At 41.4% G+C, this 26,592-nt stretch overlaps 1 protein-coding gene across 4 annotated transcripts in view; it reads right to left on the reverse strand.

Moving 5' to 3' along the window:
• Positions 1 to 26,592, reverse strand: part of sema4c (sema domain, immunoglobulin domain (Ig), transmembrane domain (TM) and short cytoplasmic domain, (semaphorin) 4C) — a 99,074-nt gene that overhangs the window by 31,638 nt on the left and 40,844 nt on the right. For all 4 annotated transcript variants that reach the window (XM_056376227.1, XM_056376224.1, XM_056376225.1 and 1 more), the window contains one exon: positions 13,245 to 13,453. In XM_056376227.1, the coding sequence (XP_056232202.1) occupies positions 13,245 to 13,368 (124 nt within the window). In that variant the 5' untranslated portion in view covers positions 13,369 to 13,453. The remainder of the gene's footprint in view (positions 1 to 13,244; positions 13,454 to 26,592) is intronic.

The following is a 26,592-nucleotide window of genomic DNA, read 5'->3' on the forward strand; positions in this document are numbered from 1 at the left end:
TACAGAACACCTATACACAACAATACAAGGATTTAGAGTTGGAGCTAGCAGCATTATTGCAAATGGAAAATGTGATCCCAGTGACAACGTGGGCAGAATGCACAGCGTAACAACACTTAGAAATGCTCACTAATAATGGGTGTAAATCTGCGAGTGCGATTAGTTCATTATCTGATGTGCACATCCAGATGCAGATCGTATTTTAATACAAGGAATAAATGAGGCCTTTTACTCTGATTGGGCCATCACTCAGTGAGTTAACAGAATATTAGCCTCCTCGTAAACCCAGTTATTGATCCTTTGACATCAAACAGCTGAATCGATGTGACTTATCTCAGGATTGTCTCATATCTTTAAGGATTACCCATATTTCTTGGTTGTTCCTCGCGTTCACAGCTCGCAGACCAACACAAACAATCTCAAAAAGATTATGAAGAAAAAAAAAAAAAATCACAAACACTTTCTCCACGGTCCCGTCTGCAGGGTGTGTAGGAAAACCAGAGCTGACTTTTTTTTATATCAAAATTTAACAAAGATGCACTCGCTGTTTTGCTGTTCACACACACACACACACACACAAACACACACACACGCACACACACACCCAAATGCACACTGTTCAAATTCTCTGACTAGCATACAGACAGACTACTGGTGCAGAGCAGAAAAGAAAGCAAGACAAAGACAGGAGGAAAGGGAGAAAGGATGGTGTTTAGTCTTCATTATCCACACTCTTGTTGCTTGTAGTGTCACCTTGTTCTCCCTCTCCTCTCTCTCCCACTTTATCTGGGCTGAGAGAATGTGTGCAAAATGCAAGCCGACAACGGCGTGGTGGTGTGATTTCATAAACTGACAAAGATTATATATTTCTTTTGTTTTCTATAGCAAGCAAGAATATTTTTTACTTCTTTAATCATTGTTCTCGCCTGAACACAGCAGCTGAAATCCAGGGAGGGAAACAGCAGGAACTGGTGTGATTTATGCTGCGACTAAATGCTCATGTGACGCTGTGGCCTAGTTAGGCCTACACTGACTTACATACATGGAGAAGCCTGTACATAATGAAGGGTGTGTGTGTGTGTGTGTGGGAGAGAGAGAGACAAAAGGAAGGAAGCTTGTTACTAGACGCCTGATGGTAACTGTTTAACCATCAAGATGCCCTTGAGGCCACTGAACTGCAGAGTCCTTCAGTGTAAAGCCACTTCTGTCTGCTGCTTTAAACACAAGGTGATCCCTTTCAATATCTGCTGCACAGGAAGTGGTGCTTTTCATTTTTACAGAAAAGCAGCATTACTTACAGCTGAGTGCAATCGCATCAAATGCATTGACCTTTTTACACCAAAGGTGGCGCCAAGGTCAAGAAAAACCAGCTCAACTGTTGCGCGAACAGGAACCACAACTAAAAGTGCTCAGAATAAAGGAACATTCACACATCGTCAGTTCTCAGGAGCTCAGGAGTGTCAAGTTTGTGTCAACTGCCAAGCTCCAAATCTGTCCAAAACACCACCCCACAATTTTTCTGACCTGCTAATTCATTCATTTATTTATAATTATTCAATCTTTCTGCCAAGGCTGTAAATTCTCAGCATAAGAATGAGTTTATTTCACATTTAAAGTGCAGCTTGTTATTTTTCACCAGGAACACTCATGTGACACCAAAAATCTCAGAGGGCAAAAACTGAAGATTTGGAAGATTTCGTTATTGTGGCTTCAGATATTTGTGATCTCTTTTAAGAAAAGAAAACCAACATCGCTTTCAACATTGGCAAAACATCAATGTCCTGACAACTGCAAATTTCCCCGCTGTAAAACTAATAAAGGACTATCTTATCTTATCATAGACCAAAGGTGTTGGGTAAATAAACATAGAGTATTCATGGTCTAGACCTGCTCTATATGAAAAGTGCCCTGAGATAACTTCTATTATGACTATATAAAACAAGAATATTGGACATTATTATTTTGCAACCTTGGGGGCTACATCATATCTGTCCTTTCAGAAAATTTCACAAGGCCTTCCTAAAATTGCAATCATTTTTTTAAATCATTTTATTATGTTTTCCAGTTTGAACTCTTATTTTAGAGCAATCATTTAATTTTTTGGCTTCAGACTCCAAAAAAAACCAACCAGTTCCTAGTTCCAAATTGCAGTTATGACCAAACACCCTTTAATAACCTCCGCACCAAAATGATCATTTCTTAACCAGACAGACAGTTTTTGGGTCCACAGATCATTAAAGCTTGGAGACCAACTTGGCCAGTGGCCCCAGGTCATTTGAGTTCCAGACCCCTGGCCCTGGACTTGTTTTTAATGAGGACAAAAACTGATATTATGTACAATTATTTATATATTAAAGTGTAAAACAAAATTTTAACCATCACGGGGCGATAAAACCTTGATGCTAACCGATTTCCATCTGTGTGAGTGTGTGTTTCACTGTGAACATGCAGCAAACATTATAAACAATCTGAACAAGTTCAGGTGAAAAAACCTGAGAGGCGTCATGTTGTAAGAGAAACAGACGGAGAGAGATAGAAGAGAGCAGGGAATTAGTAACCAAAGGAAGGAAGGGGGATAAGTACTGAAGTCAGCTTATTATCTGAAGAGCACTGGTGTATAAACATTGGAGGGTATGTACGGATGGGCGAGCTAGATGAGAGTGAGAGAGAGAGAGAGACAGAGAGAGGCAACATCCTCAGGGGAGAACTGAGCACATCTGCTGTTCCACACAGCCAGGCAAAAAAACTCCAGAGCTGACACACTTTTACTGAGGCACACACACACACACACACACACACACACACACACACATAAACACACACACATGCACACTTGTGTCAGGGTACATGGCTACACACAGACACACACACACACACACACAAATCAGTGCACATCTGTACACTCAATATACACAATTTATGTGTAAGCTAAAAGACACATTGCATTTGCGCACACACACACACACACACACACACACACACACACACACACACACACACACACACACACACACACACACTTGCATGCAGAGTCCTGAACAGTTCTCCAGGGCACCTGCTCAGTGACTTGAACGTCTCTCTCCACCAGCAGAGGGAAAGTTTCGCTCTGAGTGGCTTGTTTGAAGTGATCAGCAGCTCTGTCATTAAGAGTCGATACGGGCAGACGCACTTACCATCTGCCACCACACTGTGGCAGCCCTGAGGCTACCTGTTTTGTGTGTGTGTGTCTGTGTGTGTGTGTGTGTGTGTGTGCAGGTGTGCATGTGTGTGAGGTTGCAACCTGCTTGATTGTAGGTTTCTCTATAACAGAAACAAAACTGTCCACACCTGTGATTCATCTGTGTGTGTGTGTGTGTGTGTGTGTGTGTGTGTGTGTGTGTGTGTGTTTGAAAGACACGATGTGAATTTAAATTTATGTAAACAGCATCTGTAGGTTTAGGAAGAAGCTGAATTTTAAAGATGTTGTTACAGCTGTATGGAATTGATTTCAAGAAAAAAAAAAAAAGCAGCAGAGATACAAGATACATGTTGTCCAATCCTGTCAGTGCACTGTATTTGAAACTGTTGAAATCTTTAATACTTGTCCATCAGCTTAAGGACATGGTGATTGTGAGTGTGTGTGTGTGTGTGTGTGTGTGTGTGTGTGCGTGTGCGTGTGCGTGTGTGTAAGGATGGTTTGCAATAAATTACAAGGCCTTTGATGTTGGAAGACAACAGTTTGGGATCAGACGAAGAGGAAGATTATAAATAAAAGAGCGTGAATAAGAAACAGAGGGCAGAGACAAGGGGGAGGTGTAATGAGTCCAACACATGATGGAGAAATACAAACAAATGAGCACGGAAACAGAAAGAAGGAAGAGAAAAGGAGCAAAGAAACCATGACCGAGCGGAGTACCACAGGGCTCAGAGATGATCAGAGACTGCAGTACAAGGCCTCTCACTGACTCTCTCTCTTTGTTTGTCTGTGTGATAGAGGAAGATAAGAGAAAGAGAGAAATAGTGCGACTATTCTGTATCTGTGAGGGTGGATAATATCACTGATAAATATAATAAAGAACATGGTCGAAGAGAAGAACATATAGTAGGATTGCTTTGTCAGCAATCCCACCAACAATACATAGATTAAAATAAAAAGATGTTGGGTTATAACCTTTTGCAGGTCTGATTCTGAAGTAAATACATTTAATGCATCATTTCAATGGCTGGCACACGAACTGATTCAGAAAACATGAAGATAAATGGCCTTTAGAAGAGCCACATAAGCACTTTTGCACATTTTAGCCCATTAACTGAAACTCATGTAGGCTATATTTTTACATCAGTGGTTGCCAACCTGGGACCTGGGACCCCCAGGAGGTACCAAGATAAATCTAAAAGGGTCACCAGATAATAAATAAAATAAATAAATAAAGTAGGAAGTGACTAAAATCCAAACATAAAATGTCCGCCATGGCAAACCATGACTCATGTATTATGATGTATTATAATACAAATTGAACTGTCATTGATGTAATGATGATGTCATGTGTAATTCCATAGCAGTGCCTTATATTTTGTAAACTCGTCCTATAGCTGTCCTAAGACAGCACTTTGTGACGTATCATATTACTATGACGACACTAAACATGTTGCTGCAATTGTTGGTTTGGGACTTCTGATTTTCTTTTTTTACTCCCTCCCTTCGCTCCCTGTTTATAAACAAAAGAGTACTGTTGGATTATGGCTTCTCATGGTGTTTAATACAACAACGCTATGAATTGTGGGTGATTCCCTCGGGCAAAGTCTACAGAAATGACTTACAGAAAGTCTACATAAAGGGCTCAAAATGTCTACTAGACAGCCCTCATACACATGATGACTTGACAGTGGGACTAAACGCTAAGCCATGACGGACTTAGTGAAAAATCTGTGAGTAAGGACATGGGGATCGGGCCTATGTTTTGTATGTCAACGTATTAATCTTCAGAGTAAGATTAATATGAGAGTTACCAGATAAATATAGTGTGATCAAAGTACAAAATGTCCTTCTGAAATGTAAAATACAAGTTCATCAAAATTGAGCTGAAGTGCAGTACTTAATGTTGAAGTGTACTTAGTTATTTTTTCCACCTCGGTCAAAGCCATGTAACCATACATGTAACTAATGCTATTGTTAACTGAGCATCTGAACATCTGAGACTTGACCATTATTACTTATACATTATTACCTATTGTGTGTCTTGTGCATTTGATGTTTGTCAGACTACACAGTATAAGTTCCTTTACAACTATAGGGTCACGCAACAATACTGAAACATTATCAAGAGGATGGCAAGCAGGCAAAGTAGGAAGAAAACCTTGACTCTCCGAAAAAGATAATTTGAATTCTTTCATTTCTTGTGAATGTAATGTATTGAACGTCATGGCTTCTTAGAAAGCAGCAGCAGGGACAAAAATGTTCACCTCGATGGATTAGCTATCTCAAGCAAGTTGCGTACGTGTCCGTGCTTGTATGTGATCCCAGATGTGTATGTATGCATGTGCACACCCAAACCAAACTGAGCCAAACCAAGCCGGACCAAACGCAGCTCCCATGTGGCGTGGAGCAGGAGAAGGAGGAGGGGATAAGGGTGAGCAGCCTGTTGCTTCATGGCCGGCTGAAAAGGTCTCGCACCGGGTCTCGCCTCTGTGATCTGCCTCCATCGGCTTTCCAGCGGAGCTCCAGCCTCCCCCTCCCTGCCTGCTATAAATATACCCAGCCTCTGCTTATAGCTTCTAACCGCCGAGCCACTCACACACCAAACTATGATTAAAGGCCTATTTTTGGGAGAGCTTTGAAGCAGCGACAAACAGCGAATGAGAGGCACAGACAGACAGACAGACAGAGGAGGGAGAGACATTGTGCAGTGCCCACACAGACATGCAGATATACTTGAGCATGCATGTAGAGCTGCGTCAGACCTTCATCTGAGCAGGTACCCTCTTTGAAGGAAAAAAAAAAAACACAGCACTGCACACACAAAGACACACACTCCCACGTGGATGCACAAGCTTTGTCTGCTGAACACACGACAAGTTCACAGGCGAGTCAGATGGAAGACAGAATGAGAGCATGGAGATAGAGAAAGAGAGACAAGACTGGGAAAGATGTACACGATTCTTCTGGCTGGCTCTGCAAAAATACCCTGTGCCAATTGTGGGTTGTATTTGGGTTAATATAGATTAAATGCTAGAGTACATTAAGAGTAAATGACATTCAGAGGATTATTCAGACTGCAACACAAGGAATTCATGTGCATAACTCACTCATGACTGATTCAATTCTCTAAGAAGAATAAAACTAAGTACATTGATAAATACATAATTAAAGTGCATGTTTTGAGCTGAATAATTACTCCTCTCTACATGGCTTAAATGTGTAAACCCTTGTTTGTTGGTTGTGGAGCATTTGTATTTCCTACACAGTTTTATCATTATTGTTTCTGATTGAATTCAACAGAATTGGAAGAGAGTGAGATGAAGGGATGGGAGAGTGGGAGGAGAGGAAGTGGTAAAAGTGGATTAACACAACAAGTGAACATGCGAGTGCACTGGAGGGGGGTGAAGGGGGGAGATGAAAGCAGGAGAGGAAGGGTGGCGGTGGTGGTGTGTGTGGGGGGGTGTGAAACAGCCTTGCTCGGTGGGGGGTCGCCATTGCAATCCACAACAAGCGGAACAAATCAAGAGCTGGTTGATGCCACAAGTGAGGCTTTTCCATTCCAGCGTCATGGTCGGGCATGTATGACTGGTACAGTGATGGGCGCCAACTGCGGAGAGTTAGGCCTTTTTTGTACAACGTTGTGGTGGCCGATGACACACACAATGAGAGAGGGGAGCCTGTGGAGCTGGAGCAGTGCAGCACAACTATGCTATAGTCTTGGAATTTGATTCGCTGAAAAATGTACATGCGGTTTTTGGTGGTTCACAACAAGGGGGATTCTTATCCGAGTGAAAAGCTGTTAAGACCATGAAACAAAGAGACAATTTAGGTTCCATACTAGGCAGGGTAGTTGGGCTACAATTAGTTGCATAATTGATCCACCTGTCAATAATTTATTGGTTACCAAATCAGGCCTTTGCACTGGTATTACACAACAATCAATTTGTGGTTCAATGTAAAAAGGAGAAAATCAGCAAATCCTCACATTTGAAATGCAGGAACCAGCAAATGTTTGGCATTTTTTCTTGTTAAATGACTTAATAATTTGACTTTCAAAGCTGTTGATTATTTTCCTGACAATCTACTGTTTCATTTATTATAAATATGTAATCAAACTGCATCATTAAGGAAAAAAAAAAACAAAACACATGAAATCCAGGAAACATACTTCACATGTGACAACCAAGCACGCTTGTGTCATGTGATTTTTTTTGTATGTTAAATGTCCAAAAACAACATGTGCGACACTAAAAATGCTGTTTCACATGTTATAATTCATGTGCTGTTATCACGTTTCATCATGCGACATGTTCAAACAGCGTCATACAGTGTGTGAATCCATTACATGCGATATTGTTGTTTTCACATGTGATGTCTTTTCTCAAGTCAATATGAATTTATCATGTGAAATATCCAGAATTCCTATAGGTGAAATGTTTGTTTTCAGGATAGCGATGATGGACAGCGGTGATTGTTAAGCAGTTTCGATAGTGGTAAACCATGGCCCTGGAAGGTGCTTTGGATAAGTGCAGCATTCGAGTAGCATTTTCATTTTAATCCATATGCCCACTTGCCCAAACATCAGCTCTCACAAAGTCAGTATGACAACACAGAGCACACCGGGTCCTGACATCTAGTCCCGGCTGTTAATCTTCAGTGACCAATCAGCGCAGGGTCAGAGGATGAGTGACACTCAATGCAGATAAAAAACAGTGATGAATCTCCTTCTTCCATCCCTCCCCCATCTATCCTCCCAGTCACGCACAGCCTCTCTCTGCCTCCTCCTCTGCCTCGCTCTCAACCACTCATTACTGTAATTGGAGGGTTTGGGGAGATACGGCAGAGAGACAGACAGAGGGGAAAAAAAAGAAAGGGTTAGAGAGAGAAAGGGAGGGAGGGAGGCAGGGAAGGAGAGAGGTTTCTGGAGGTCAGAGGCCCAGCCCTTTTCCACTCTCCTTCTACTCAGTTTTTTTTTTGTCCCACCATCTCTCATTCTCTTTCTTTTTCTAAATCAAGAGGCATAAATTTGCTTTGGCTTTTCTTTAAAGATGCAGGGCTCATTTACTGCATAAATACTGGCTAGATTTTCAAACACAGCATCAAGTTTCTAAGGGATCTATTTCTCCTACTCTCATCTCTCCTTCTTTCTTTTCTTTCTTTCTTTCTTTGTTCGACCACAGCTGCTGCATTCTGTCATAGTTTTGGCTTACTGGCCTCTGCCGTTGGGCTGGGCTAAGGCTTGTATGTGAGGTTGTGTGTGTGTACGAACGCACCAGGAGAAACCAAAAAAGAGAAAGAGAGAGAAAAGGGAGTGGGAGAAGACAGTGGTGTTATCAGCTGAAACACTTTCTGTGGTGAGTGGAAATGGGCCAGGTTAAAGGCGTGAAATAGCTTAAAACAACATAATGGATGCTCCAATCGGCTGTGGCCAGTTCATTAAGAAATAGGAGGAAAGAGGACAGAGGAGGTGAGTCACTGAGACGGAGAACAAAAGGAGTTGCAAGGCAGAAAACAAGAGAGAGAAAGGATATAAAATCCCCTCCTCTTGAACTTTTAAAGGATAAGGAAGGTAATTTTTTTCTTTTTTCTTACTGTCAACAAATTCCATGAAAAGAACCAACAATGAATTGATCCCTGCAGATGTGTAGACTCAAGTGCTATGACTTGCAACTTGGCTGTAACAGAAGGCGAATTCATATGTAATAGAATTAATTGCTTAACTCAGTACACTCAGGGCTTTAGCTACTGTCTTAGATATATATTGCTTTTACACGATTTATTAATTACCATTATCCATTAGCCATTGTTAAGCAAAAGTTACACAGGCTAGCTCGTGGCTAGAGCTGGGCTGAAACCTTTTCACTTATGAATAATTTAAAAATGATTTCATATCCCCCCCAAGCCCAAAAATGTTTAATGTTTAATTAACTCCTGACATCATGTATACTTTGAATCAGTTCTGCAGCAGATGATCACATTGTGCGAACTGGAGGGAAATGTGTGTTTGGCACCAACAGACAGAAAAGATGATAGCTGGTATTATCACATTCAAATATAAAAAGACTCTGCTGTTGTCAACAAAAATGAACAGCATAACATAACAGAACACTTCTAACTGTTTTAGCTAAGAGCAGCGTGAGCGACGAGCTAGCATTACGTAGTTGAACTTTGAAAACATCCAACTAAAGAGCCTTTCAGGCAGTGTGGTAAAAGAGTTCTTGAAACAAAGATTTAGTAGCATAAATTTTAAATAAATTAAAAAAAAAAAAAATCAATAAACAATCATCCATGTCTGACATTAGCTATTAACTTGAAGATGGCTAGTAGTCAGGTTAGCCTAATGTTGCTAATGTTCTTCGGTAATGATTATTTAGGACTTGAAATACTACGTTTAGAACTTGATGTCGAATTGGGTGTGAAAATGGGTTTGCAAAAGCCTGATATATCTTACTCCTCTGTGTCATAGAGCTCAGCTGTTTCCATTTACCACACTGTTGCACTGGGTGGCATGTTTCTTAATTGGCATAAATATGGCCAACTTAGTTTATGTTGCGTTAATCCCATGTATGGTCCAGATGCCGTAAATACTTCAAAAGTGTATTCATCTTCAACTGAAAATAGTCCCCAAGAACTGCACTGTTTACTCTGTAACATAAACTACACTGCCCGGCTGATTTAGGAAACTACTTAAACCATGAATTTATGACCCAGAGAAGAAACAATGAACTTGGGGCTGAGTGTCACAAACAAGGAAGTTAAGTCAGAAAGTACTGTAATTTACTACTGATGGATGACCTTGTTGTTCATTTTGGCCTACAATAAAATGAAGACTAAATATAAAGAGGTTAAAATTAAATATATAGAGAATAACATCAGCCTAATCCTAAAAAAGTATGGATGAGAAGACCTTTTGCAAATAACAATGAATGAGAAACTTGTACAAAATGAACATGAATCTGAAATATAATCCACATAAAAGTGAAAAGAAATCAAGACACATGCACCTTGTCAGTAATTAGAATGAGAGAATATGAGATAAAAGTGAAAAGTATGTAAATTACAGCACTCATTATGAGGGCCATACATAATGTGTGTACATAAAATGTCTCATTAGGAGCCAACAGTGATTTTTTTTTCCCTCCATAAATGTGACGAGCGGCTGGTGAGGAATAACAACAGCTTATGATTTAAAATGTCAACACATGACTTTTAAAAAGTAAGAGGAAAAGAAGTGAAAAGATTGAGATAGAAGGAGAGATGCACAGAGAGAGAGAGGATGCTTGTGTTTTTACTTCTGCAACCTCATGTAAGCCTCATGTAATTGTTGGGCGGCGGCGGCGGCAGTGCTGTTGGTGTTGGTGGGGTGTTGTGGGGTGGGGGGAATATTATCTCTTTAGCCATCTCTGCCCCACCATAACCCACCCAACTCACACATACACACACACACACACACACACACACACACACACACACACACACACACACACACACACACACACACACACCCCTCCTGTACTGCCCCAGAGCTCCAAATCCCTCAGACTGCCAACCTAAGCAGTACACACACTGACACACACACATATAAACAAAGGGGATTAGATAGACAGACTCACGGCTACACACACACTCTCTCTCAACACAAATAGGTATAAACACACTCGCCCTCTGTGCCCCCACATTTTCTCTCACTCTTGTTTTTTATTGCCTGTCTTCTTGTCTCTGTCTTGGAAATTCACACTGCATGCAAACAGCAGTTCATGCACACAAACACACACACACACACACACACCACACACACACACACACACACACACACACGTTAATATGGATGCTATGTGTGTGTCTGTGCAGGGAGATGCTTCCATACAAAATGAAACACAGGGTAAACGGCCTGCAGAGTTTGTCTATGTGTGTGTGTGTGTTTTCCTTTCTCTGTCATTCGTCTGAAGCTACTTTCTGTCCTTTTAAGGCAGTTAGTGACTGGCCTCTCTCTCCCGGTCTCTCTATGTCTCTCCACCTTTCTCTCCTGCTTGCTTTCTTTCCGTTATGTATCTCCTCTCTCTCTTTTCATTTGGACTCTCCCCTCCAATCCATCCCTCCCTCTTTCTGCAGCTTTGTTTTTCCATTTCCCCTCTTTCATATCTCCTCCTCAGCACTGTACCAAGAATTCATCCATATAAGTCATTTAACCCAGTATTGAGCCCGAAAATCTCATTTTTCTTTAACCAAGTGGAGAAATCTGTCAACGGGTAAGATAATCCCACTTGTTTCCAATGCAAATCAATTTGCGTCAAGAATCGTTCTGCACTCAAGTACCACACTCAAATCAAGTATGATACAAGTGACGTGATCTGCCTTCTCCTGTGTTTCATGACAAGGCTTTTATTTCTGAGACATTGCTGAAAAACAGTAAGGCTGCACTTGAAGTGAGGGGCGTTATCTTGTCTGTGCAGGCAAATTTATTCAGCCATTTTTCAGAAAAATGCTGAAATGAGATCCTTTTTTGTTCCTGTCATACAACCATATGTGTGCAGCTGTCCCTGTTTGCCCTTTCTGGTGAGTCTTTACCACAACTGAATGCTGGCCAAAGTGCAGCACAGATATGGGCTGCTCTGCTCTGCCAGCACCAGCTTCGCAATGTCACACTCGAGCATTTCACCAGGAACTATTGATGCCCTATCGATTGGTTTTTCCCCTCCATTCTCTGTCCTCACATCTCCCCACAACACCAGTGATGCCTGTAGCATGGAGGGATGAGAGGAAGAAGGAGGGCTGTGTGGAAAAAAAGGGAGAAGGGGAGGAGTGGGGGATGGGCGATAGCGGTATGAGAAAGCAGCTTTTGAAATATCCCCGAACACCACCACCATCACGCGCCATTCTCCTAGAGAGTGGCTGAAATCGGAGCTCTTTGTGAAAACGCCATGAGAGCAGTTCGGGTTCATGCGATGAGCCGAAGCATACAAAGCAAAAAAGGGGAGGGGAGGGATAAAAGGCAAAAAGAAAGAGGATGAATAGAACCGAAAGGAGAGATAGATATGGGATGAAAGGTGGGATAGGTGGCACAGAGAGGTGAGAAAATATAGCTTTTCTCCAGATATTTTTTTCCTTCTCTTTATGGTATTTCCATAATCCCCAAGAGAGAGAATGCAGCACTTCCCCTTTGAGGGATTAAAAAAAGACTATTTCTCATCTTGCAACAATTGGCATTGTTCAGTGAAGAAAGCCGGGCTTGGCTGGAGAGGAGGGCCGAGATAAATAGTGCAAATTCAGTTGAGCACTAGGATTAGATGGATGCATTGTTTTGCTGAGGGTCAAAGTGGGCCTCTTGAAAAATCAGAAATCATCTACCTCTGAAATAATGGGACATCTTCCCTGATTGCTGTAATGGAACATATTTTTTTTTTACTGTTTTTTATCAGATGTCTGACCAGATAAATCACTACCAACAGCTGTCAGCCTATTAAATCTGCCATATGAGGTCATACAACCATTTAAAACAATACATTTCCCAGCAAAATCCAAAATATCCAAGCTGCTGAAATTAGTGGATGCATTGGCAGGGGCTGCATAAATCCACACACGTTTCGTAGCAACAACCCATGTTTACAGTGCTGACCTCTGAGGCAATGGATGGAAGAAGCTGTTGTAGCTTACTAGGTACAAATGTCTTTTGAATCAACTCTGTGAACTTAACTGTCCATTAGCAACCAAGCTAATGAGCTTTTTAACACTTGTAGACGGTTTGCAAGCCTAGCAACAACTCGGTAGCCTACAGAACTCGCAGAGTTGCCAACACTAGCATGTTACAGGCTGGTTAGCGTGTTAGCATTTACCTTGCCAGCTATAGTAGTTCCTCAAACAGCCCTTTGCCAAGCTCCTTGAAACAACCCTCTTAATTATTCAGACATTTCAGAGTGAATGAACAGTTAACACAGAGACACAGGATTTTACAATGACTTTAAGGAACTGCTACCTAAAGGTTTTTTTTTTTTTTTTAAACTGGCTTTCACTGGAATGTTCGAATGGCCGAACTCCTCTCTCAGCTGGTATTACACTGCTCACTCACCCTGGTATCGAATAGTTTTGCGTGGGATTGGGTTCCAGTTGAGGCCCAGTGACTTCTCCCATCCAACCAGAATCACCAGGAGCAAGACCTTTGTCCCGCCCATGGCTCCCATGTCAGATCCCATTTGTCAGAGCTGGCGTTGAGCAACGGATCCAGGGATCAATCAGTTGATCAGAGGGACTCGAAGGGGGCAGCCGGCTTCTCGCAGCCTGCCAGGTAGAGAGGAAAAAACCAAGACATCAGCTGGAAGCAGAAATTCACTTTCTTTATTGACTTGGTTGTTTATCAGAAAGAATTTTGTCACAAAAGTGTTTACAAGATACACATATTTCAAAGAGCCACGTGAAGCGGTTCATACGTTCAAGCTGAACTGAAAGATAACATTTCTCACTCTGCAAACATGTAGGTCTATAAAACTGAACACGGTCATCAAAATCCACAATAATGTAAAACAGAAATGAGTTATGCAAATCATTAAAGCCAACAAGGACACAGCTTTAATCAGTGTATGTGCCTCTGAGTGTGAGTGTCTGCCAACAAAAACAAAGCAAACATTTAAATGACTTTTGGCCTTGGGGGTTATGCAGGAAGGTTCTCCCTGTCCCTCCCTCACGGTGAGCGATAATCCAGCTATCGCCACTCAAAAAAGCTCAGAAATAGCTTATCGCTGCACTCTTGTCAAGCCAATTCAGCAGCAGTATATTAAACTGGGGCTGAGTTATCAAAGTTAATTGGCGCTGGCAACGCATCAAACACCAATGTGTTGGGAAATGAATGTCGAGGCAAGGACAATCCAATAGCACTGTGTTGTAAATGAATTGGTTTATACCTAATGAACATGTCAAGTGTGCAGCTACAGAGCGGCATTACAGTCCAATAACAGCACAGGATGATTGACTTGTTACTGTGCTGCAGGTGAGACTGATGCACAGGACGAGAAGAGGAATTTCACATTAAAATAATGCTCACACACACACACAGACACACACACACACACACACGGACACACTTATATATGTATGAACTCAGTGACATCAATAAGTGGCATAAATGTACTGAGTGCACTCACATTCAAGATGAAGCACGTCACTTATTAACAAGTAACTGTTAAATCAACCATGAGCAGCCTTAAATAAATTAATTTCTTTTTCATCAGTAGTTTCATTAGAGGAGTGTTTGAGTGTGAAAATAACTTTTTTAATTATATTAAATGGCTGTCATTAGTGGATTTGTTAGTCAGCCACGTGTGCTGACAAACCTCGATGCTGTGGGAGATAACAGAGCTATGAAAGAAATGACATGTTCTGCTTGTTCTTCTACCAAACACAGTCAGGTTTATTGGTTAAATAAAAACAATGACAAATAAATGTATTTTCTTACTTCTCTCTTGTGACATCAAACTGTACAGATGATTTTTTTTTGCCCAGGTTTTAAGACGTGTCTATGAGATTTTTGCTGCCATTTGAAAACAGTGGAGGTGAATGGAATTTCATTTGTGTTGCTCACGGCGATAAAATTCAACAGCAACATCGAGAAACAGTCTTTGTTATACTCTTTTTACACCAAAATTAGCATCTAAACGTGGCCAAGTTTGCCTGAGAGGATACACACAACTGCAGGGAGCAATGTCATCAGATGCAGTTAGAACAAACACAGATGTTGCATCTCGTTCACCATATAAAGCATGTTCACCTGGCTGCCGATTGGAGCCGAAGCAAACAAACTAGGTTGTATGACGCGTCCTTGGACAGCATCTTAAGGTAAAAGTGTACCTGCTCTACATGACCACACCCTACAGCTGGACATAAAGCCTGCTATCACATCCACCTCCAGGCTGCCTCCATGATCTCAATGAAATTAATCGTACAAATATGGAGCACACTTTCAGACAATCTCTTATCGACGGCCATGTCTCCATGGCGTTCCACTGGGTTAAACATATGAGAATTAAAAAAGATATCTTGAGAGAGAAGTTCAAACCCTGCCTCACTTTTACATCATTCGGCCAATCCCGGTGTAAAGTAAGTACCAGTGTGAGATTGTCTGTTTTCAAAGAAATTATAAAAATTGTCAGAAGCAGCCCTGTCTGATTACAACACAGGAAAGGGGATTTCATACACTGTTATATAATCTGATAAGCACTTTGTGTGAAGCAGACTAAAGACTTCAGGATAATCGACATAACAGTCTGTCCACAGTCTTCATAGTAGGGACTATTTTTTGTCAGTATAAAGTAGTTCCTCCTCATTGTCATGGTGTGGTCTGTGGAATACTGGAAACAGAAGACACTGTGAAATTTAAATGTCACTTTTAAATGCTGTGGGCGCCACAAGCAAAATTTGCGTTCACTTCTATTGTATTGAAATGGCAGCAAAAATCTCAGAGATGGATATCTGAAAACCTCAGCACATAAAACCAAAACTATCTGCTTGGTTTGGCTTGGATTTTTTTTTCTTTGGTAATTTGATGAACAGACTCTTTAAATTCACAGTGCAACTTCAACTCACTGAGTGTAACCTTAATGCTAAACCAGCTACAGGATTCTAAACTTTCCAGTGCCGATATGAGGGATGGTGGATATTTCTTATGAGGACTAAATACCCTCATAAAAAGTGAAATTCACACATAGACATGCACAAACACCATCTGTAAGCTTTCCCCTCCGCACCTGCTGCTGCTGTGTATCAGCGAGTGAAATGACGCCTTTGATGATGTGTGATCATTGGAGGAGGGAAGCCATTGACTTTTAAACAGGCACAAAATGTCAAACTGTATTTACATTAACCCGGAAAAAGAAAGAAAGTACCTATGTATGTGTAGCACATTTTAAGTCTCCCACTCCCTCGTCTAACCCCACATGTGAATATTAAGTTCAACAGCTGGCAAACAAACATTTGGTCTATTTGGCGGATTGGCAGGGGGGGTAATTGAGATTTGGAGGTGTGTGCGTGCATGCGCGTGTGTCTGCATGCCCATTTCCAACCAATGTGACTGTTATTGATTACACTTTTGAGAGGAAAATAATACTCCCCCTCCACCCCCCAGATCAGATCATGGCGACGTGCTGTTAAATGAGCGTGCTTAAATGCTGGGTTTGGGTGAAAGCTCTCCAAGCCTCGCAGTGCCGACTACCAGCTTTATTGGATCGATGCTGGAGGCCTTGCCGGCTAACGCTTGAGTGAGTCGAGAAGAGATTGAGATGGAGGGAGGGAGCAAGGGATGAAGGGCTGAAAGGATGAGAAAAAGGGAGTGAGAGTTATGGAAAAAGAAAAGAAAAAACACATCTGGAGATGTTGCGAGAGGCTTGCAATTTTTCTTTTTTTTTTTGTCTCCTCTGTGCTCTGCTCCATTTCTGTGTTGAGATGTAACAAAGTGAAGTGGGCATCCTGAAGGTCGGATTAAGTGAAGAGGCAGCGTGTAAACACTACAGGGGCAGATGAGGAGGAAGAGGAGGCGGAGGAGATGGAGATTCGAGGCTTCTGCCTGTTTGAAGAAAAGCTTAAAAATCCTCAATGTTTACCTTTTTCTCATTTCCACTTCCTGTTTCATGTATTTTATTTTCTTTCCTATTCCCTGCTAGTACAACAACGCAACTGTTTATCATAAATAATTTTGATAAAGCTGTATACTAAATGTTGATTTTCGATTCAGGAAACACGGGTTTGTAAAGTCATAGTGAAATATCAATAGGGAGAGCAGTTTCAAAACCTGGGCCTATCCATGGTGCTTCCTATTTACTCATGGAGTGACATCCTGCAGCACTCTTTGCCCATAATAGGTAAAAAGGAGATATATTTATAAAGAGATGAGACTCTGACCATGACATCCTTAAGTCATTGAAATGGATTTCCACTAAAGAAAAACACAGTTTGTTAATAAAGCTGTCTGGACTAAAATATCTATCTGTGGACGTGAATGGACTCCTGTTCTTGGGAACGCCAAATGCTTCAGTAGTACTTTCAAAATATCCCAATAAGGATCTCACAAAGTCATGTCAATAATTGCGTAGCATTCAGCCCAAATAAATAATGCTTAAATTGCTTTCAGAATATCGCCTACATCAGGGAAATATCAGCTTTTGAAGAGGACACAGCTCAATTATATTGTAGTAAAGAAAAACAGCAGACTTAATCTTAAATAATAAATTCCTACCAACATTTTTCCATAGGGACATTTTTAATAAAAACTCATAAAACAACCTCGTCAAACCCACTGGTACTGGTGGAAGAAGTACACAAGTTCTTCACAATCCAGTTCTTCAAAGTAAAAGCATCAATAATTCAATGTAAAAAGTACTTAAGTAGTTTTGCATTCAGAATTGTACTAAGAAGTACAGAAGTATTGTCAACAAAATGTACTCAGCATTCAAAAACTTAAGTATTCATTATGCAGTTTAATATGTTTTGTGTATTTATATATATATCTATATTGCAAAATAATTTTTACGTTTGACTGAGGTGGACAATTCGGTTTGGTATTGTTAAAGTAAAATGTGACAGAGTGCAGTGGAAACAGACTTAGTGAATAATTCATGATCTACTGTATATACACGAAGCATGTGACTCAAACGTCTACTGAAACTTCTGCTCCGCCAAAGAGATGAAAAATATCGGCAGACAAAAACATCAGATCTGTGCAAAGTGATGAGGAGACTGTAATCTTCCTCAAATTAATACATGACATAAACTTAAATATCATATCTCCATAAGTTTTCTACATTGTTTTGATGGTGGTGGGTGGAAAAGCAAATTCATTTCCATTTTTCTTCAGTAGTTTCCTCAAGATTCAGTTCAAATGTGCTACGATTTGACAGAAACATAGCAAGTGTTATTATATCAGCAGTGTTAGCTTTGAGAGCATGAACAGTACCTGTACAAACTATTTAAAAAGCAGCAGAGTCATGTTCCTCAGTTCAGTCAGTTTGAGTCATTTGGCTGCTTTAATAGCATACAGCAGAGGGATTCCATACAGTGCCAATGTAGAAAATGGAGCCATTCACCATAGAGCAATAACAATCAACTAAGAACAGATTAGCTAGCTGCAGGATTGTTTTCCATTCGGTGTTGACTACTTCTCTTGACACCACTAAAGCTGCACACTGAATTTTCAAGCTACCTCTGCAGGCAACTTTATGAACGCAGTGGGAGATGGCTGAAGTCAGTCTATGATGAATTTCTATTTTATTTTTCTTTTCTATTTTCTTTCTATCAAACCGACTCTTATGATCCCTCCATGTGTTGTGAGAAGTGAGGGTTCAGCCTCGCTCTCCCCCGACGACCAAATTAACTTGCTTGCTCTGTCTCTCACCACGGCCTCTTTAAGGTCCTGCGGTGTCACATAACTCTGCAGGCGGTATCAAATCATCTTTTAGCTGCTGGTGTTGTTGTTGAGCCTGGTTTAGCTAATGAGCTGAGACACGGCGGCCTAATAATATCAGTCAGCACTCCACAATGGAGAGCTCATTAAAACATACAGAGAAATAGACCACATGTTCTGATTAGGTTGCCGAGCAGTGTGTGTTTTGGCTGTGCCTGTCGATTTGTGTCATTTCATGTGCACGTCTGTCTTCTTAGCCTGCATGTAATCACTGTGTGTGTTTTCGGAGGTAAGACGAATCCCTGTAGGGAGAGGCAACGTGGGGTTGTTTCTTCGAACAGGGCGGAAGAGAGGAAGGAAGAGATGAAGAACGTTTTCAGCCCTTATCTGTCTGTCCTCTTTCTTCACCGCTGCATCTCTCTGTTTCTCACTGTCCTCTTCCTGCCCTTCATTTTCCCCACCTCTCCTTTCCTGGCAGCCTTTTCCTTCCCTTCCTCCAATATTACTACACACACACACACACACACACACACACACACACACGTTGACCTCTGGTGCCGTCCCAGCTGATTGCAGGCATTGTTTGACTTTAAACCTCGACCTCTGACCCTTTTGCCGGTTAAAGCGAGCCAGGGCACATCACCCACCACCCTGCACCCCTACTATCACACTGGGACAGACTTAATGTCCATTAACCCGTAACTGCCCCCCTCCTCACACACAACACACACGCACACACACACACACACACACACACACACACACACACGTATGGGCGGATGGACTACAGGACAGCCCCCGCCCTTCATCTCCCCTCTCGCCTCCCTGCAAAACAAACACAGCAGCTACCATCAGCTCTCTTCCTTCCTTCCTTCCTTCCTGCCTGCAACCATGTTCCCTCCCCTTATCCCTCCACCTTTTATTGCTCCGGCAGCATTTAAAAAAACACACACGCAAACACACTCAAGTGCAAACTCTCACACAAAAGCTTCTTCACCTAAATAGAACAAGCTGGATCAAACGATTTCACACCTCGTGGACGGAGAGATGAGAGTGGTTCCAAGACTTTTATACCTTCTTTCCCTCCCCTTGAAATCATTATAGTGAGGAGATGGAGCAGCTCTGGTGCATTAATGGTTGGTTATGTTTGGGCTTCTGATGCTGCTGATATCTAGTGTTTCTTGACAGAATAACAGTCTCGTCAGAGTAGAATTGTTTCTGAAACAGCATTAAGAGCATCATGGGACAATGAAACTCAGTATTGACTCCAAAACGATACAAGTGATTTTGATGTAAAATTACCAGTAGTAGTATGCTCTTCTTCTTGAGTCTCATGTTTAGCTGTACCTGCAGCGTGCCAGTGTAAACCTGCTGGTCGGTCCATGCACAGTAACTATTGGATGGACTGCCATGAAATGTAGTTCAGATTTTCAAGATCTCCAGAGGATGAAGCCTAATTCATTTTCTCATCTAGTGCCATCATCAGGTCAAAGTTTCAGTTTATCCGACACTTTGCTTATGACCAAATAACTGTACTTTGTGTTTAGTGCTAATTAGTAAATGTTAGCATGCTTACATGCCAAACTAAGACGGTATGGTAAACATTACCTGCTAAACCTTGGCATGTATCATTGTCATTGTGAGACCGACATTAGCATTAGCTCAAAGCGCTGCTGTAGCTAAGCAGGCGACAGTCTCACTGAGCTGCTAACAGAGATGTGCACTCTGTTTTAAGAAATTAGATTATGTGCAAAATGAGTGTCAGTATATTGAAACAGCACAATAAAGCAGCAACACTGCACTACAGCACATAAGATTTGGAACAGACTCAAATGATCTCACTATATACACAGGCTTGTGATGATGAAGAATCTCCATCATACAGGATATCACTGAAAAAGAAAAATGTGAGACTTAAAAGAGGTAAAGTTTGATTGGTGGCACAGTTCAGTTTTTTAACTTTACTTTCAGGAAGAACTCGTTAAGAGAAATTCTTCAAAACATGGTCTTTTTCCAAGATTCATTGCCAAATGATAATTGGTGACCCAAGTTCACCTAGTTTCAGTTTTGCGATTCTAATGTATTCTGAAGGGTTCAAAATGTTATCAGTGAGTCTGTGAACCAAGCGGGGAGCCTTGGGAGAAGATTCCTCCAATTTAGATGAATTTTTACAGCTGAAACGTTTTGATCAGAGATCAGCCTTTAAAAACACGAAGGTCCCCCAAAAGCAGTTTTGGTGATTTGAATCTGAGCTCACACGCTGTAAGTCACCCCGTATGACAGCTTTAGCTAAATGCCTGGAATATGAATTTAAAAACATACAATGGCTCCAGTTGTGGCATCAAAGACGAAATTTCAAGGATCTGGGTTCAAGTTCAGAGCAAAATGGCTATGAAATCGGAGTGATAAAATATCATGTTACAGCACTCCCTGCAAAATTGACTGAAAAAATGACTTGTGGGATGTAAAGTGAAGTGAGAGAAGTCAACATCAAACTCAGCATTTTTTTGCTATTACTTCTCACTTATTCATAGAGTGCTGCAGAGCCATGCATGCAACAGGGCTGGAATAAAAAAAAAAACACATTTAGAGAGTCTTTTTCCTATGCACTGACATGACAAAGGCAGACATGGACACTCCACTGACAGTGAAACACGCACTCACCCTCCCACAGCGCGCACATTCAGCGTCTGAGTCTCGGCACAAAGGCACAGGTGATCAATTAAGGCAGGTAGAGTGTATGTTTTTGTATGATAGTCTGCATGGTTTTAATGCATGCTTTAAAGCAATATCAAGCCTGACTGAGTCTGCATCTAAGTGATAGCATTAACTAGCATATCAGTGAATACAGATGTTACAAACAGGCGTGTTGAGTCTTAATGCTGACCACTTCACACAAAAGAGCTGTGTGTGTGTGTGTGTGTGGGTGTGTGGGTGTGTGTGTGTGTGTGGGTGATGTGCTGGCAGATTGTGCAGCGTATTTGTGTTGAGCTGGCACAGATGAAAGACTGATAATCAAAGAGCGGTTTGATCAGCTGCATGCGCTGTGTGTGTGTGTTTGTGTGTGTGTGTGTGTGTGTGTGTGTGTGTGTGTGTGCGTATGCATCGAAGATATGAATGTCTCTAAAAAAGACCTCTAAAAAAACAAAAATCCTCCAAAATTGTTTGAAATCAACCTTTAAAGCTGCTATCATCAATATGTGAGCCACCCATCAGTTTTCATGCACCTGAGCACATGATTTCCTATATTTGCATACAATTAATGATTTTCTAACCAGCGGTAGGGCATCAAGCAATTCAAATGCATCAAGTTAATGTCATTGACTTTCCTTTCACATGGTGATTGAAATTCACTTCCCATCTTAATTACCTCAAACTGAAGCGGAACTGAGCACAGAATTTGACTTTAAACAACCTATTGCAAATTGATGGAAATGTGAAAAAAAAAAAAAAAAAGTCCCAGGAGAGCTTGCAGTGTAACATCTTAGCCTCCGTCACTGCTGCCTCCACCCAGCACCCTACTCTTTCATGTCTGTCTCCTGGGAGATTATGCAGGGCTTCAAATCTCCATCTTCTCTCCTTTCATCCCTACTGTAGATCTTGCTCAGCCCCCACCCCCACCCCCACCACATCCCCACTGCTGCCTTGTCCGTGTCATGGTCGGCTGGTCAGGCGTGGTCGGCTTATAATTCTTTGATCGGCGCTCTGATCTCCTCCATCAGTGCCAGGGGCTCCAGCTGATTACAGATGAAATGGATCTGATTTGGACTCTAACTGCGGGCCAAACACCTGCTCAGACCTGAGGAAGTGATAGAAGAGGAGGTGCAGGCGAGATGAAACCACAGAGACTGATGTCCAGCTTAACAGACAGCGAGACCATCTGTGCTTTTGGTGTGTTTACAGTGGACGCACGCCTGATGGAAGCCGATCACGCTCAGACATTTGGGGAGTGGAAGTGGTATGGAGATATTTCACAACTACTCTGAGAAGAAATTTTTTAACAATACCAGAGACTTGATTTGACTAACATGAATATTTTAATGCAGCTACCGGGAACAGTACCAAGGATAAAACGAAAGCTTGTGATCAGATATTAAAGCTGCACCAACAAATATTTTATACTAACAATGGGTGAAATGGCCACATGTAATTTGATTTGGGTTGCTAGTAGTGACAAACACGCATTATCATTCACCAAATGTGCCGTCCTCCTTACCTGTGCGGCATTTTTTGCATCTTTCACCTCATTATTTTGGTTTGACAGACTGCAACTTTAATGTTTTGGTTCGCTCTCTCCGCTCTTATCAAGGTTGTTGCTAGCCACAGCTGTTTCAGGTAAAAAGATACAATCAGCCCAGCACCAAAGAAAACACACATACGGCTACTTACTATAACTGGTGAACATATTGGAGCATTTAGTGGCTAAAGAGCAAGATATTTCCCTCAGCAATTGGTGGAGACCAAAAATGGGGCTAAAGAAGAGAATTAATGTTGAACTTACATTCATCAGCATTTCACACCATTGTTGTTGTCATCTGCTCAGTGTGTAAATAGGCAAGGCTTTGCAAACATATACATATTTTTAGGAGTATCTGAACCTATGGAGTCCTTTTGCATTGAACTGACAACCACCCTAAAAGAACTTAATGAGTGTGAGTGGAGAGTTTTTACTGTTCATAAATGGCCTTAATCATTGATCCTCAACCCTGTGTCCCAGATGTCCATGGTTTTAATTCCAACCAATCACTACAGCAACTAATTTCATCAGTGCATCGGTCTCTCTGATAAAATTGGAAATCAGTCAAATTAGCAGACTTGGTCAGGAGCCACTTGAAGAACTCCAGAAATGTTCCACCCTGATAAAGTGCTTGGTTCAGTGCTTTATAACAGAGCTCCACGTCATGGTTTAATATCTATATCATGATATACAGTTATTATGATGTTTCGCTTGATAAATGCAGAGGCAAGATAAAACAACTGAGTTAATCAAAACTTTGAAATAAATAACAATAATAAAAAAATCGCCATGACAACCATTAGGTAACTGTTTCTAGCTTGTCAACTGAATATCATGTTGACAAGATGTCAGTCATTACTGATTGGCTGGGACAAAACAACCCCAAAACAGTTCAGTGAAAACCTCCAAACATGAACACGAAAATACAGTCTGATTATCAAGATGACGTATTATGTGTGTGTCAGGATTCATCACATTTAGAGATTCTGGACTGATGGACTGGACTTTGGGGCTGATTGGTTTGCTGAACATGTATTTAGATGTCATTGGTTGATGTAGCTACTCTGTACTCTGCTATATTAGCCTATATGGCATCAAGACGACTGAAAAAACTGCCATCACAGTACATTCAGGTCAGTAACAGATTCACAATCTAACTACAGATTTCTCTTATTCCTTTAACCTGATTGAGGAAACCAGATTTTTGGTTTACTTGACATTAAAGAAATGTGATTACTGCAGAAAGCCAACAATAACCAGGTTAGTTATGTGCGAGCAGACACATTGTCTGTGTTTTCCTCTCTCTCAGCTCTCTCTTCATCTAGGTCTCCCTCCCCCCTTTTTCTCTAGTTGACCTTGTCCTCCGCGGCCCAGAGTATGTTGTTTCTGATGAGTACAACTCACGTGCACTCTGCCCTGCCTTGCCCTGTGTGCAGGCCCAGGGGATGCTGGGATGGGACTGTGACCTGTCATCAATGCGCATATATGAGTGTGTGTGCACTAGTCACAGGTCGATCAGCCTTGCTGAAGGCAATGGACTGGCTTATGCACAGCAGGCAAACCCATACACATTTACATACTGAATACAACTGCTGCACACCTATATAGACTGCTACATCCACACATATGTATGTCTGTATTCACACACACACACACACACACACACACACACACACACACATATCTATATGCTAAGGATCATACATGCACGTACTGTACACTGTGCCGACATACAAAAAACTGTTTTATCATGTGTCATATGCACACCCACAGATGCACACACACACATCTCCACTTTCGTCACTCATATATGTTGCAACCTGCTCCTCACACACCAATGCACTAATCAAATACACTCTTTTCCTGCCGCAAGCCAGATTCATACAAACAAAAAAGCTGACAAACTTTCTCTGTTGTATTTCAGAGCTCATTAAAAAGTATTCACCACTGTACGATTTAGCGCCGTAATCAGCTCTGAATAATAGAAATGGTCGTATTGACGCCTGCAGGCACCCGACGCACTGTCTCATTTTGGAACAACAACCGCTGGGCGTGTGAATGCAAAACACTATGACACACACACGCCCACACACACATCATCTCCCTCTTGCTTCTCCTTTCTCTCTCTGGCTGCCAGTCCCTCAAACGCTCACAGTGTATTCTGGCTGGGGGAGACCGCCTACTATGCTCCTTGGGGGGCTAATTGTCCAGTAGCGCTCTTTCGCTTTCCCTCCCACTCTCTCTGTTCTCTCCTTTCTGCTCGGCTCCGTTCTTTGAGCGTTTCTTTCGGGATGAGTTCAGGAGTTCACGCTGAGCCCAGAGCCCTGGATCCCAGTGAGGTGCCACAGGGCAGAAAGGTTACACCTAGCTGGACTCCTATAGAAACAGCCCACACACATCAATGGCAGGCAAGTGGGTAGGGAGGCAAGGTTACACTGACAGAGAGATGAATAGATTGGCAGGGGCAATGGAGGGAAAACAAGACTGAAAGGAAAAGACATGACAAACTATCGTGTAAATGTTGAGGGTCAGAGTGGCTTTGTGGGCTGAGGCTTTCATGGTAAGGTTTTTTATTCAGGTATATAACATACTGTATGTTTATCTAGTTTTATGGCCTTCCAAACACCCTTATAGTGTGTTATACATTATTTTATTGTTACATATTTTATATAGTGTTCAAACACATATGACCATAACCTATATTGAACACTGGATGGTTCATACAAACACTCACTTTGAATGCATCATCTCACAGCACTGCAATCTGATCATGCTGCTACACCACTACCTGTTTTCAGCCAATTTAACACCCCAGCCACCTTCAGCATTCAGATTTATCTGAATTTTATTATATTTCTCTCAGTAAGTCTTCATTTTAGGCTCGACTGTGGCATTTATGAGTTCAGGACAGTGTGTGTTAAGGTGCCTGAGAGTTGTTCTGGAGCAGAACCACATCCCCAAATTAAAATGCATATTGTTGTTGAAGTAAATGGTTGAAACTTGACCTGAACTGCTTTCTGATTATTTGTGAATGTCGCAAGTATACCCAAAAAAAGTAGATATTGTATTTGGCAGTGATAGCATAGGCATTAAAGAATAATTTCAGTTTATTACAACCCGGGACTTATTTTGTCGATTTGGCCATCATGCCTGTTGTACATGATGGCTGAGATCTGGGAGCATGTGAACATCACTATATAGAAGTCAGATAAGGCAAAGAACATGAGGGGACAGGTAATCAGGCAGGTTTTAAACAAACCAGAGGTTAGCAAACTCATTTTGAAGTAACAAAATTACAAAGTTCTCCTACACAGTACAGGATCATTATGGACATCTGGGGATTTTTACCCCCATCTTTTTAGCTCATGGCTCCTTAAAACAAACCCTTGTCGACTTGCAACCCTTCGTCGCCGGTTGTGTTGTATGTCTGATGGTATTTCTTCTTTTTTTTTGATCCAAAAGTTAAAATAATCCTGTAAATGTCAAGGAGAGTTTTTTTTAAATCTTTGCTATCTTTCCATCTACCCGCTGGATTTTTCTTGATAACCAAACCATATTTTTATCCTGCCAGACTTTGTTGAAACTTCATCTATGAAAAAAAGACCAAAGTTGTAATAAACTCTCTTTTGTTAAATGTTATAAATACGAGATAAAGCTAAAAGCTAAGGTATCGATAAGGCTACAAGCTAAACTGTTGTTTAACTAAACCACTGTTTAGCATTTGGCTTAAATGCTACACAATTGTAAAAGTAGCATTAGAGAAAAGTCATAAAGTCAGCAAACTGACTCAGTACA

Source organism: Seriola aureovittata, chromosome 5 (genome assembly GCF_021018895.1).
Source record: "Seriola aureovittata isolate HTS-2021-v1 ecotype China chromosome 5, ASM2101889v1, whole genome shotgun sequence".
NCBI lineage: Eukaryota > Metazoa > Chordata > Actinopteri > Carangiformes > Carangidae > Seriola > Seriola aureovittata.